At 34.3% G+C, this 15,827-nt stretch overlaps 1 protein-coding gene across 50 annotated transcripts in view; it reads left to right on the top strand.

Moving 5' to 3' along the window:
- The window catches only part of BAZ2B (bromodomain adjacent to zinc finger domain 2B), a 332,790-nt gene that overhangs the window by 230,942 nt on the left and 86,021 nt on the right, over positions 1-15,827 (top strand). For all 50 annotated transcript variants that reach the window (XM_086355017.1, XM_086355007.1, XM_086354868.1 and 47 more), the window contains one exon: positions 11,594-11,804. In XM_086355017.1, the coding sequence (XP_086211143.1) occupies positions 11,594-11,804 (211 nt within the window). The remainder of the gene's footprint in view (positions 1-11,593; positions 11,805-15,827) is intronic.

Genomic DNA, 15,827 nt, shown 5'->3' with positions numbered 1-15,827 from the left:
AATTTGAATAGGGAAAAAAATTGTTATAAGTCAGTCTAAGAGAGGATAGATATGCCTTAGTTTTGGGGAGGATCTTATCCATTTCATTATGCCATACTACATGATCCATTGTCACACGTGTGATAATTTTTTGATGGAGTTAGGGGGAATTCCATAATAGTGGATGAATGAAATTTCTCCTTTTTGTAGAAATTGAATTTCTAAATAATTAGATACATTTATGAAAATATCACCACAGCTCTCTTTGAGTTTAAGGATTAAGTACATAACCTCATCAATCACCACAAAGAAGTTAACACTAAAACCTCATTTCCTATGTTTCCTTTAATGGTTTGCCTTTATTCCATACTTAGATTCAGCTACATGTACTTAGTATTCCCTTTATTAGCTCCATTGAAAGAAGTCCTAGTTATGGAGTGAGGAGATCTAGATTCTTGTTAATCCATGAAATAGTTTTATGATTTCAAACAACAAAATCATGCCCTCTTTTACTTCAGTTTATTTATTGGCAGAATAGAGACAATCATAATTTTCCTTCTGCCTCATAGGATGATGATGAGGTTAAAATGAAATCATACGGATAAAAATGTTTTAAAGGGTTAAAATGCTTAGCCAACTGAAGTTGGTATTTTCCTTCTTGATTGAACTTTTCTTTTTTTCCACTATAATACCCAGAAAGATATTCTTCTAGTGATTAATATTTTCTATTGTGAATGGGCAAGTTTTTCCATACTATCTTACCCTTTAATTTTATAGTTATAGAAGTAAAAAATTACTTCCTAATTCTTCAAGAGAGTCATTCATTTTGAGAGCTCAAAGATTAAGGGAGTTTTCCAAGATTACACAATCTCAACCAGGTAGAAACCTAACTGAACTCAAGATTTCTGACAAGTGATCTTTTACATTCATTGTGTAACCTATTTTCCATTGTCATCCATGACTTTTTATGAAACAAGTTATGTCCACATCTACTTGTTTCTTTACTAGTAAATCTAAAATGCCAAAACAAATTCATCTGAGATTTAACTTGTTTATGGAAATACATTCTAGGATTTTTCTTTTTTCAACTTAAAAATCTGTGTAACTTACCAGATTCTTAGAATTTTAGTGAACTACAGCATTATTTTATATACTTCATATATAGCAGAGCAGTTTTTAAGTCATAAACCTTAGAAGGCAAAAATGATTTTATTTAAAAATTCCCATTTTTTAATCTTTTCATTCATGTTAATATAACCTTATCTCATTTAAATATGCCAATGATATCTTTATGTTTTTAAGTTAAATAGAATTTTATTCTAGAGAGGAAAGCTAATTGCTATCCAGTACATAAAGGACTTTAGTTTTGTATCAGTGGTAATTAGACTCAATCTATGAAGCCTCATTAGGCAGAGCAGAATGTTCTTTGACATCCATTCACTTTTTATTAAATGTAATCAGTGTTTTCCAAAGCATATTGTCTTATTGAGAGATCAGTTCCAATCAAGGAAATATGATGAGTTATTAGTTCAAGACTATGTTAAGCTGCCAACATTTCAGCAGCCTGCTGAGGGAAAATATTAGCAATTTTGAGAACACTTCTCTCAATTTAAAAAATATAAGTTGATTTTATTTCAGGATACTTTTAGAGAACAACAATTAAAGGTAAGTAATCAAAATAAGTTTACTTCATTAGAGATGCATGTAGTTAAAGAAACGTACTTATTCAGTGTATGATCAATATGTATAAGCATATGGTTAATTAGAAATGTATATAATTATATAGTAGTTTTCTGTGGAAATGAACAAAGATTGCATGTCTTTGTTAAAGTATCTTAATGTCCAATAATTTTGATTGGCCTAAATTTTGTAGAAGATATAAAATATAATTTGGGACAAAGACACTGTTTCCAAGTAGTGATGATCTGTATATGTTTATATACAAATTTTGTAAATACAAATTGTATAAATGGTCTGATGGTGTACATAAATTGAAAAATAAAACTATGCATATTGAAAGACTGAATGGAAATGTGTCAAAGATTTAATAATGGATGTAATGGTTGGTGGTACAGTGGATCTTATTTTTACCTATGTTCTTACATGTTTCCCAATTCCTAAAATTTGCTTGTATTGCAACTATAATGTGAAAAACAATTTCCTATTTAAAAATAATTACATCTACCCATATAATCCAAAAAAGCTAAACATTCAGTTTTCCAAATACATAGAAATTTTACATAATGATTTTAAATGTTACTGCTACAGTTTTCCAAGCTACATATATTTATTCTGGGTGTTTGATTACAAATGTAATGCTATATTTATAGATTCATTAATATTCTTAATCACTCTCCTAATAAAATGTTTACATTGGAAAATATATTTCTTCCATCATATTTTTTCTCTTAAACTTACCAAAACCAAAAAGCAACTGCAACAGCAGTTCTATAAGTTCTAATTTTGTTCAAGATATATCAAAAACTTGCAGCAGTGGTACTCTATATTTTGCTGATGAAATTTAGAAAATGATAATTGTTGTTAGAAGATAATATCTGCAATACAGAAGCAGAGTTATTTTATGTTAATTATTTTGACAAAGTATTTCTGAGCTTGAGACAATGATTATACACATATTTATTAACAGCAAACTTTTTTGAAAGTATTGATTCATTGTGTATAGTACAGTAAAACGAGAGGTCTGAGAGTTCATGGGGCTTCTCTGGTGGCTTAGTGGTAAAGAATCCGCCTGCCAATGCAGGAGAGACAGGTCCAATCCCTCGGTCAGGAAGATCCCCTGGAGAAGGAAATGGCAACCCACTCCAATATTCTTGCCTGAAAATCCCATGGACAGAGGAGCCTGGCAGTATACATTTCATGGGTTGCAAAAGAGTTGGATATGACTTAGCGACTAAATAACACCACCATGAGAGTTCATATTTATTGAGATTTAGTAAATTCATCCTGAAATGACAACAATCTAATGATTACCTTTTTAAAATTAAAAAGAGAAGCTGTTAATTAAATAAGAAAGGGTTGACACAAGAAATTGGAGTGGGGGGCGGGGAGGCTTTAATCTATCCATTATCAGTTTTGTTTATTTCAGTCTACAAATGTGGTGAGAGATTTGTAAAACTGGCTACTTGTTAGTATCTACTAATCTTAGATACCAAACACTTCCTACCAGCTTCTATAAAAGTCATGATTTTAAGGATGATAGATTTCATGAAATAAAATGAACCATATACTCTTTATAGTCACATGATACACTAGCTTGGCTACCTTCTTAAGAAATTGTTTTAACTATTTTAGCCAGTGAAACTCCTCTGAAAAGGCAATACGGTAAATATATTTCTTATAGACTTCTCCATCATATTGTAAGGACTGGTTGAACCTAATATCTATGATTGTTTTCATTTCATTTTGTTTTTGAATGTCAGAATAAAAGAAAGTAAGGTTGAGCTAGGCAGATTTTGGTAATATAAAATAGGGTTTCTTTTATTTACCTTAATAAGATTGTTAGGTTAAAAGGTAAAAAATATTCACATTTTTGTTAGAAATATATGATGGTTTCAAAACGTTAATGGCAAAGATCATTTTGAAATATATGATAATCTACATTGCAAAGTATTTTTGTGAATTGTAGAAAACAAAACATTTAAGCATAAATATAACAATTAAGTTTATTTTTTTAACCAGGAAGTTCACCAGCAAAGGTCAATGAATGCCAATGTATCCAGGCCAAAAAAGCAAAGAAAAGAAAATATGCAAAGAAGGATCAAGTTAAAAGTGACTTAGGAAAAAAATGTTGCTTTCTCTCTTTGAGATATACTTTTATAAGATTTTTTTTTAATGTCTTAACTTCCTTGAGAAAAGAAAAATATCACTCATACTGAAAAGAGCCTTTTTCTTATAAATTAATATTTTGGGAGATATTTAATGTTCCACGCATTTTTTTCCAAAGTAAATTTTCCCTAAATGGATTTTCCATAATGCAAGTATGAACACATCAGTACAGAAATAAACTTGAAGGCTTGGCTTTCAGGAAAAAATAATGTTCATAGAGAAACTGAAGAGTATAAAAGAAGTAGAAGTTATGGTCACTAGTTTAAAGAAGCTTATTGTCTGAGAAAGATAAAACACTAAGCAAAATGCTCTTCAGCTGCAGTCAGGGATAAGGAATAAGCGGAGACTTCACAATAAAGTGGGCAACATAGAGCCACTGGCAAAACTGCAATGCTGTTAATTTTTTCAAATAGTTCAGTTCAGTCGCTCAGCCGTGTCCAACTCTTTGCAACCCTGTGGACTGCAGTACACCAGGCCTCCCTGTCCATCACCAACTCCCAGAGTTTACACAAACTCATATGTGTATTGAGTGGGTGATGCCATACAACCATCTCATCCTCCTTCTCCTTCCGCCTTCAATCTTTCCCAGCCTCACGGTCTTTTTATATGAGTCAGTTCTTAGCATCAGGTGGCTAAAGTATTGGAGTTTCAGCTTCAGCATCAGTCCTTCCAATGCATATTTGGGACTGATTTCCTTTAAAATGCACTGGTTGGATCTCCTTACAGTCTAAGGGACTCTCAAGAGTCTCCTCCAATACCACACTTCAAAAGCATCAATTCTTTGGTGCTCAGCTTTCTTTATACTACAGCTCTCACATGCATACATGACTACTGGAAAAACCATAGCCTTGACTAGACTGACATTTGTTGGCAATGTAATGTCTCTGCTTTTTAATATGCTGTCTAGATAGGTCATAACTTTCCTTCCAAGGAGTAAGCGTCTTTTAATTTCATGGCTGCAGTCACCATCTGCAGTGATTTTGGAGCCCAAAAAAATAAAGTCTGCCACTGTTTCCATTGTTCCCCCATCTATTTGCCATGAAGTGATGGGACCAGATGCCATGATGTTAGTTTTCTGAATGTTAAGTTTTAAGCTAACTTTTTCACTCTCCTGTTTCACTTTTATCAAAGGCTCTTAAGTTCTTCTTCACTTTCTGCCATACAGGTGGAGTCATCTGCATGTCTGAGGTTATTGATAATTCTCCCAGCAATCTTGATTTCAGCTTGTGCTTCATCCACCCTAGCGTTTCTCATGATGTACTCTGCATATAAGTTAAATAAGTAGGGTGACAATATACATCCTTGACGTACACCTTTCCCAATGTGGAACCAGTCTTTTGTTCCATGTCCATTTCTAAGTGTTCCTTCCTGACCTGCATACAGTTTCTCAAGAGCAGGTCAGGTGGTCTGGTATTCCCATCTCTTGAAGAATTTTCCACAGTTTCTTGTGATCCACACAGTCAAAGGCTTTGGCTTAGTCAATGAAGCAGAAATAGATGTTTTTCTGGAACTCTCTTGCTTTTTCAGTGATCAAATGGACGTTGGCAATTTGATCTCTGGTTCCTCTGCCTTTTCTAAATCCAGCTTGAACATCTGGAAGTTCACAGTTCACATACTGTTGAGGCCTGGCTTGGAGAATTTTGAGCATTACTTTGCTAGCCTGTGAGATCAGTGCAATTGTGCGGTAGTTTGAGCATTCTTTGGTGTTGCCTTTCTTAGGGATTGAAATGAAAATTGACCCTTTCCAGTCCTGTGGCCACAGCTGAGTTTTCCAAATTTGCTAGCATATTGAGTGTAGCACTTTCACAGCGTCATCTTTTAGGATTTGAAATATCTCAGCTGGAATTCCATCACCTCCACTAGCTTTGTTCTTAGTGATGCTTCTTAAGACCCACTTGACTTCACATTCCAGGATGTCTGGCTCTAGGTCAGTGATCACACCATCGTGATTATCTGGGTCATGAAGATCTTTTTTGCATAGTTCTTCTGTGTATTCTTGCAACCTCTTCTTAATATATTCTGCTTCTGTTAGATCCATACCATTTTTGTCCTTTATTGTGCCCATCTTTGCATAAAATGTCCCCTTGGTATCTCTAACTTTCTTTTTTTCTTTTTTTTTTTTTCAAGTTTCAAATATTTTATTTCCTTATTCATACAGTATGAAGTTTCCTAAAGATCCCACAACATGATGTTTCATGCAGAAGAAAAACTAAACATTCAACGTAAACCATCCCCCCGCCCCACCCACCCACACACACTAAAAAAAAAAAAGAAAAAACCCTCATTCCCCAGTAAGGAAATAATGTTTGCACTATTTTTTCTGTAACGCCAGCCAAGATATGCACAAGCAAGAGAAATAGAAAGCATTTGCTAAAATATCTGTAACAAATACTTATGTACAAAAAATTCACAAAAGACGAGCTCCCCTCTTGAAGCAGAGCACATGGCGGTTGACACTGGAACAGATCAAGCCACTGCCTGGGGTTGTGAGCCACGCACTCATCCAGAGGGAGAAAGTTACAGGTGGAGATTTTCAGTTTGAACGTTAACATTTCCAAAGTTTGGCAACATTATGTTTTAAAATTATGCAAATTATGTAAACAAGAGGTACGTTTTAAATTGATCTACATGCAAAACTCCATGTCATGCAAGGACACCAAGCACCGGGATATCTCTCACAGACAGAGCCCATGGCGTGCAGCACTCAGTTGAAGGAACAGCGGTGGCAGGCGGGCGTGCCCAAAATTAAGATGCTTAACTTTCTTGAAGAGATCTCTAGTCTTTGCCATTCTATTGTTTTCATCTATTTCTTTGTACTGATCACTGATAAAGGCTTTCTTATCTCCCCTTGCTATTCTTTGGAACTCTGCATTCAAATTAGTATATCTTTCCTTTTCTCCTTTGCCTTAGCTTCTCCTCTTTTCTCAGCTATTTGTAAGGCCTCCTCAGACATCCATTTTGCCTTTTTGCATTTCTTTTTCTCGGGGATGGTTTTGATCCCTGCCTCCTGTACAGTGTCACAGACCTCTGTCCATAGTTCTTCAGGCACTCTATCAGATCTAATCCCTTAAATCTATTTGTCACTTCCCCTGGATAATCATAAGGGATTTGATTAAAGCATACCTGAATGGTCTAGTGGTTTTCCTTACTTTCTTCAATTTAAGTCTGAATTTGGTAATAAGGAGTTCATGGTCTGAGCCACAGTCAACTCCCAGTCTTGTTTTTGCTGACTGTATAGAGCTTCTCCATCTTTGGCTGCAAAGAATGTAATCAGTCTGAATTCGTATTGACCATCTGGTGATGTCCATGTGTAGAGTCTTCTCTTGTGTTGTTGGAAGAGGGTGTTTGCTATGACCAGTGCGTTTTCTTGGCAAAACTCTATTAGCCTTTGCCCTGCTTCATTCTGTACTCCAGGGCCAAATTTGCCTGATATTCCAGATATTTCTTGACTACCTACTTTGTCATTCCAGTCCCCTATAATGAAAAGGACATCTTTTGGGGGTGTTAATTCTAGAAGGTCTTATTGATCTTCATAGAACCTTTCACCTTCAGCTTCTTTAGCATTACTGATCGGGGCATAGACTTGGATTACCATAATATTGAATGATTTGCCTTGGAAACAAACAGAGATCCTGTCTGTCATTTTTGAGATTGCATCCAAGTACTGCATTTTGGACTTTTGTTGACTATGAGGGCTACTCCATTTCTTCTAAGGGATAGCTTCTAAGTAGGTAGATATCCACAGTAGTAGATACAATGTTCATCTGAGTTAAATTCACCCATTCCAGTCCATTTTAGCTCACTGATTCCTAAAATGTCAATTTTCACTCTGCCATCTTGTTTGACCACTTCCAATTTACCTTGATTCCTAGACCTGATACTCCAGGTTCTTGAGCAATATTGCTCTTTACAGCATCAGACTTTACTTCCATCACCAGTCACATCCACAACTGGGTGTTGTTTTTGCTTTGGCTCTGTCTTTTCATTCTTTCTGAAGTTAGTTCTCCACTGATCTCCAGTAGCATATTGGGCACCTACTGACCTGGCGAGTTGATCTTTCAGTGTCCTATTTTTTTGCCTTTTCATGCTGTTCATGAGGTTCTCAAGGCAAGAATACTGAAGTGGTTTGCCATTCCCTTCTCCAATGGACCACGTTTTGTCAGAACTCTCCACCATGACATGTCTGTCTTGGGTGTCCCTACTCGGAATGGCTGATAGTTTGATTGAGTTAGACAAGGCTGTGGTCCATGTGATCATATTGGTTAGTTTTCTGTGACTGTTGTTTTCAGTCTGTCTGCCCTCTGATGGAGAAGGATAAGAGGCTTATGGAAGCTTCCTGATGGGAGAGACTGACTGACAGGAAACTGGTTCTTGTTCTGATGGGCAGGGCCATGCTCAGTAAATCTTTAATCCAGTTGTCTGTTGATGAGCAGGGCTGTGTTCCCCCTGTTATTTATCTTGGGCCAGACCATGGCAGAGGTAATGAAGATAATGGTGACCTCCTTCAAAAGGTCGCATGCATCCACTGCTCACTCAGTCCCCCCAACCCTGCAGCAGGCCACCTCCGACCCACTTATTTTTCAAGTAAGAACAAAAGCCTGCTAGTCAACAACCAGGATTCTAATTCAATTCTGCTGTTAACTGTCACACCCAGTGTAACATAGCTGTGGGCATATATGGACACTGAGAACATGAGATATCAGTACCAAAAAAGTAAAAGTCTGGAAATTTATGTCACTAATCTACCAGGTAGGATTTTTGATGGCTAGGCAAGGGCCTATACTAGAAAGCCAACTGTATGAATCCAAGTGTAGAAAGGAGATATTTGACAGTCCTGTCTTTGAGGATAACATACTATGAGTGATGGAAAGCATCGTCAGCATTGTGGAAACAATTGTGTCAAACCGTGTCTTTCTCAACTGCTTTTAATTGGTGACACTCATCTCCACACATAGATAACTGTTCTTATTCTTTAACATCTTTCAAGTGCTATTCAGTATATGATATTAATAAACTTTGTTATTAAGATTAAGAATCCCTATGCTGTAAAGTTTATGGTATATAAAGCTCTGATATCATAAAGTAGCTACAAATAGACATAATGCTAAACTGTGAACTAGTTGTAAGGAAATCCAACAAAATTCTTATTTTTCTCATGAAAATAACTTTTATGTTATTCTTAAACTAAGAAAAAAAAGTAATAAGTTAATTTTCTTTTGTTGAGTAAGTTTTGGCTACTGAGTGAATTAAACTGTAAGCTTCAGATTCCTAACAATCCATTTCTTATTTTCTAAAATCCAGGAATCAAAAGACATTATATCCATCCAATATATGCAACTCCCTTAGAAAGCATTTACTTTAGAAATGTCAAGGGCAAAAATGTAAATGACAATGTCACTATATTGTCTGGTAAGCTTGGGCGCCAGCATATTCCGTTTCTTTTTTGACACTAAGCTGAATAAAACATAAGTGTAAAATTGTACCTGGATAAAACAGAAAAACAGATCAAACCCTTTAAATCTTGGCTAAAAGTTGATTTTATTATTAATAAGGTTCCTTAAAAACTGAATGCAGATGCCTTTACAGCCTCTTTTATTAGTCTTTCTCTTCTACTTCAAGTGTCACAAATGTCACTTTTATATTTTTCAATTTATGTGATGCTTAGTGCCTTGGTGCCTAAAAGCATACCAGAAAAATGAAAACCTGAACTAATCAAAAGCTTCCCATTGTGGTGAACATAAAAATGGTTTCATGGCTTCCTTCTTAGTGGTTTATGGGATGAAAATGGAGCTAGTACAACTCTTGTTTCTGTTGACTTCATTGAAATCTCAGCAAAAATAAATCCTTATTTTCCTCAGAATTAATTTGTGAAATTATTTTTACCTGGAAATTACAGAAAGGGGTTAGTATAGATATTATTGTATACATGGATTATATTCATTAATTTTTTTTCTGACACAGTTCTGCTTTGCCATAATCTTGGCTGTACTTTCATGACTGAATATTGGGTTCAGTCATTTATCAAGTTTAAGAACATCTTTGTAACATCAACTAAAAAAGTACATGTGGTGGTTAAGAGCACACGTTTGAGAGTGAGAGAATTGGGTTCAAATCACAGTTCAGTTCTTTGTTGCCTCCATACCTTAAGAAATTATTCAGGTGGGCTTGAATTCTCTCAGTTGTAAAGTAAATACAATAAAATCCACTGTATTAGATAATACTATTGTGAAGATTAAGGAACATAACATAATCAAAATGCCTGGAACTAAGCACAGTGCTTGGAATGTGGGATGTAACCGTCACCCATTACGGTAGCAGGATGGTATTTACATTTTTTAGTACCTCTCGAGTGAGATATTCTTAGAATCCTTGCTCCGAGTTTAGGTATCATGGCATAAAATATAACTCAAGAACTTTTAATTACTTTTGGTTGCAGAATTGCCCACAATGGTTCAAGCTAAATTCCTAATTTGAGATTCTTTTTAAGAAAAAAGGCACATTTAAAACATTTTCTCAAATTTTACACTAAATGAGTTATTTCTTTAAAAAGAAATAAGTGAATTATTTTAGGATTATTTTAAAAGGGTGCCTTTCTAATATCTGAACATAGTGATTTGGACTGTAAATAAGGTAAAATAGTGTTGTTTTCTAAGAGAAAAGCAGCTCATCACAAACAATAATATATTTGTTTTGATTGACATACAAAGGATAATGAAAACCAGACTCTGATGGTATCTACACACTGCACAGGATTATTCCTATAATACATTAGCATTATGCTGGTAAATGTGTTTCCATCAGCAGGCTTGCAGTGGGAAATCTCAAATGTACCATTATCACACTTTGAAACAATAGTTCCTTGATTTCAAATAATAGTCACTGTTCAGATATTAAATTGTCCTTTAATTGCTGTAATTTTCTGAACAGTTTATTTAAATCAATATCTAGATAAGGTCTACACATTGGGATTTTTTTGGTAGATCCTTTTCCTTTCTTTCTTTTTTTTTTTTACTTCTTGAAATTTATTTATTGAAGAAATTGTTGAAGTTTGTAGAATTTCCTAGACTGGATTTGCTGTGTAGTTAAACATATACTTCTCACCCTGTTTTTCCTGTGAAGTTATAATAATTAAGTCTAGTATATATTTGATTTCCCTTTGTGAGAGGGCAAGACTAATTTATAGGTGATGAATTGAATCTCCATCAGGAGACTTATGTCTATCTAGCTGTCTCTCTTTTTGGTTGTTGGCAACCATTCAAGTTCAATACTTTGATTTGTTCATCAAGTATTGAAAAATTCTGATACATTAACTCTTAGATTCCTTCTTGGATGTATTAACTGTATTGTTTCTATAAAGAGAGCTTTCATCTGTTATTTGGATAGCTTAATGTTTGGTTTAACTGATAGTCCATGAGAAAAATCCATAGAGGTATCATCACACAACTAATATTTTTAAATATCTGCCAAATTTATGGTCATTATAGTTCAGAAATGGTGATTTTAAATATATATCTATTTATATGTTTATACATATATATATAGAAATCCCTGTATTTAAAGTTGAATTTATTACGAATATAAAAAATGTTACAAGTCCATGAATAATTCTAAACATAAATTTATTTTAAAAAGTAAAATCCCTAAAGGTTGTAATAGCTCTATAAATTTCAAAATATCTGCGAATTTTCCTAGAATTATTTCTGACATGTTAACCACTTGTGTTTATTTTGCTTATAATACATTATTTCTATAAAATGTTAATTAAAAGGGAATGCAGTGGTGTCTTTTGAAAGAAGAGGATGTCATTCCCCGTATCAGGGCAATGGAAGGTCGTAGAGGAAGACCACCAAATCCAGATAGACAGCGAGCAAGAGAGGAATCCAGGATAAGACGTCGGAAAGGTCGGCCTCCAAATGTTGGCAGCACTGAATTTCTAGATAACACAGATGCCAAATTGCTAAGAAAACTGCAAGCTCAGGGTAAGAAACATAATGTATTTGACATTGTAATAATCATATTAAAAAGTATAAATATTTCTTATATTTTTGACTTATGGATGATTGACACTGCTCTCAGTTTCTGAAAAGGAGATATTTGTGTTAGAATAAAACTGAAAAACTAAGAGGTCCCACTGGTAACCGGAGTTCTTTGATTAGGTAAAGCTCCTTTGAAGAGCCGTACTCATAAACACAATATACCCTGTGTGTTTAGAATTACAAAGGTGGATGATAAGCTTTTAAGTGCTGTGTGCCTAGTCGCCCAGTCATGTCCGACTCTTTGCGACACCATGGACTATAGGCTCCTCCAGGTGATCTTCCTGACCCAGGGATCGCACTCAGATCTCCTGCATTGCTGGAGGATTCTTTATCAGCTGAGCTACCAGGGAAGCCCAAGCTTTTAAGGCTTGCACTGAAAAGGAATCTACCAGCACTTGGCACATGCTTTAAGGTTGTGCCAGCCTTCTGGAAATGCTCATTTTAACAGCCCCAATTCCTTGAGGTGGTACAAGGGAATAACTCCAAGATATGTGGATCTGTGGAGTAAATTTTCAGTCAGAGAACTCCAATTACTGGTATGTAACCCCAGTCTTTGGGTTCTTCTGTAGTATGCATATATTACATACATTTTCAAAATGCCCAAGTAGTAGTTTTAATTCAAAAATATTTATTTTAAGACCACCAGAAAGTATCACTATTAAGCACAAAGTACTCATAATAACCTCAGATGTACTTACTTATGAGTCAAAATTGTACATAAATTATTAACATTAAGTTCCCAGGCTATGTCTGACACAGAAAAAGCTGACTAAAGAAAATAGTCCTGTTATGAGTTTAAGTTACTAGTTACAACTGGGAAGCCTCTTCTTGTGAAGATTATCTGAATGTGCATCAGCATACATGTTGGTGTCTTATATTCACAAGCATGTATATACACATACCTCAATGTAAAATAAAGGTTCGGTAATAAGAACTGACTTGAAAGACATGCAGGATTTTATTTCTTACGGGTTTTCTCTGGGGGAAAAGCATGACGTTTTGTTGTTTATTGTAAACAGCACAATAATATTGACTTCTTTGTAGCTTTTTTGTTTTTATTACAAAATAAATGTCTGTGACAAAAACTCATAAAACAGAATGGCTTCTGTAAAAAATGTTAATGAGTGGAATCATTATTAACAATTATTTCGCTAGTCTATCCAGTAATATGTACACACACTCCTACACACACATGTCTTCAAATATTCATATATGTACATATGCATATAAAATATGTTGTTTTACATATATTGGGCTTCCCCGGTGGTGTGGCAGTAAAGAATCCACCTGTACTGCAGGAGATGCAGGTTCAATCCCAGGGAAGATCCCCTGGAGAAGGAAATGGCAACCCACTCCAGTATTATTGCCTCAGAAATCACGTGGACAGAGGAGCCTGGTGGGCTACAGTCCATGGGGTCACCAAGAGTCAGACATGATTTATTGACTAAACAACAACAATTACATATATATCCTTTTTGATGTCTAAGATAAATGGCTTATAGTATATATATTATTCATCTTGTCTTTTTTCCAGTTAATTTATCTTGAACATCTTTCTGTATCAGCACTTAAAAATCAACCATATTCTTTTAATGGCGGAATAGTAAGTGATACTATGTATGATTCTACCATACTTCATTTAAGTAGTCTTCTTCTGATGACTGTTGTAGCTCTTTCCTGATCTTTGCTATCACAAATAGTGTTGCAGTAAGTACATATTACACGAATCTTCACATCCTTCTAAAGGTGTGCCTGTGTATAGTGTAAAATTCTAGAGATAGAATCTCTGAATCAAAACATATGTTCATTTTCACTTTGGGTAAATAGACAAATATTATCTCCAAAAAGATTGCACTAATTCATACTTCCGCCAATGGCATGTAGGTTAACTGCCTGATATTTAACTTAACGTTGTATAAGTTTTTATCTTCCATAGTATGTTCGTTAAATATTTTTCATGTTACTCTGCTTGGTTCCTTTTAAGACTTATCTCCCCTGAAAAATTGCTAGTGAAGGTTAAAAGGAAAGTTAATATGTTAACTGATGGAGCCATACATGATGAGTTTTAAAATTAGTGTTGTCAGTAAACCACTGTCTTTTCTGAAGAATGTGTAACACTGGGGAATGTGCATTGTTTTTTGTGTGTAAAACAAGAAAGCTTGAAATTAACTGATATCCAAAGTATTGGCTCTTCATGCATGTTTTGCATATCTTATACAAGTAGCATTAATACTTAATATCCAAAATGGCAACTTTATAAAATTGACTAAATTTTTTCAAATTGGAAGTTAATTATTCAGCTTTTACTCAGATGTTTTTTCTCCCTCAAGATTTCAAATTGGTTTGTATTCTATTGTAGTTTTTCCCTTGTTGTATTATGTTGCATTTCGCAAATTCTTTTACATTTGACCTTATTGTGTACCTGTGTTCTTTCTTGCATACATATAAATGTTAAATATTTAGCAGTAAATAATTATTAATATATACAAGTAAATGTGGTATAATATGCATGCTTTTTCCTTGGGAAGAAAGGAAAATAGCAAAGAATCTCTATCCCTCTTTTATTTCTAAAAGGTTTCTACTCAACAATTTGAGGGGGTTACCTGAAGGGATTCCGTAAGATTCTGTTTCATACAAGGATTCAACTAGGCTAAACAACTGGACTTAATTTGAAGAAAGATTCAAAACAGTAAAAAAAAAAAAAAAATGCAAATTTGTACTTTTAAGCATTGTGAAATGAGAGGTCTTCTAATTTCTCAGAGAATACATATGGGAATCTGATAAAATCTGAATATAAAAAAAAAGCTTTCAACCTGTCTAAATAAACCTGCTTCTTAATTGGTCAATACCATTCATATCTCAAATTTTCTACGATAGCTAGTAACATCTGTCCATTTCATACATTATGGAATCCAAGATGCCTTAGTCTATGCAAAGTCCTGTTATTTCAGATGTTCCACTAAGAAAGCAAAATGCTGCCAATTTTTAGACACATTGTGATTTTAGACATGTTTAAAAATGCATCTTAGAATCAAAGAAATGTGGTATATGTAAAATAGCCCTAATTCAAAGTGAAAATAAACTTTATTTCAAAATAAATTTTTTATTTGAAATTTACAAATTCTTCATCCATGAAAGATATTTTTCAAATTAATATTTCAAGTGTTCATTACAATAGATAATATATTCAACAACCATAAACCAAATAAATAAGAAAATATTGGGAACTGTTTATTCCACAGAGCCTGAGTGAATTTTCTAGGTCTGTAACTCATTCTCCTTCCCCCATAGTATCCCTAATTAACTTCTTTTTTCTTTTTTTGTATTCTTTTTTTCATATTTTCTCTAACTGTTCATAATATAAAAGTTAAGCTGCATAAATTTTAAATGATTAATCCAAATTGTATCTTCCTTGCTAAAATGAAAAGAATATCAGCTGAGCTTCCTAATGTTTTTAAAAATTACTGTGAACTTGTGTGGAGTTTGAAATTGACTGATACATTCATATACAAAAATACACCTATAAATGTGATAAAATTTTCCTTATTATTTCCTTATTGATAAAATCAAATAAGCCAAACTGCTATTAGAGAGCATCAGTTTAGCTGGGAACAAAGCATCATACTTATGCCACATTTTCTAGAAAATACATTTTTTTAACCCCTTGGCTTCCCTGGAGGCTCAGATGGTAAAGAGTCTACCTGCAGTACAGGAGACCCAAGTTCGATCCCTGGATTGGGAAGATCCCCTGGAGAAGGAAATGGCAACCCACTCCATATTCTTGCCTGGAAAATCCCATGGATGGAGAAGTCTGGCAGGCTACAGTCCATGGGCATAGAGTAGGACACAACTGAGCAACTAACAGGCTTTGCAACACACCTTTATATTTTATGGCAGATTTTGGTCTTTATAGCAGAGTTTAGTGAAAACTTTTAATCTTAAATGTTAAAAAAAATGTTTATCTGG

This window comes from Bos grunniens, chromosome 2 (genome assembly GCF_055505025.1).
Source record: "Bos grunniens cultivar Pamir isolate PY7600 chromosome 2, Bosgru_T2T1.0, whole genome shotgun sequence".
Lineage (NCBI taxonomy): Eukaryota > Metazoa > Chordata > Mammalia > Artiodactyla > Bovidae > Bos > Bos grunniens.
Note: the sequence above shows the minus strand (reverse complement) of the source record. Positions and strands in the feature narration are given on the sequence as shown.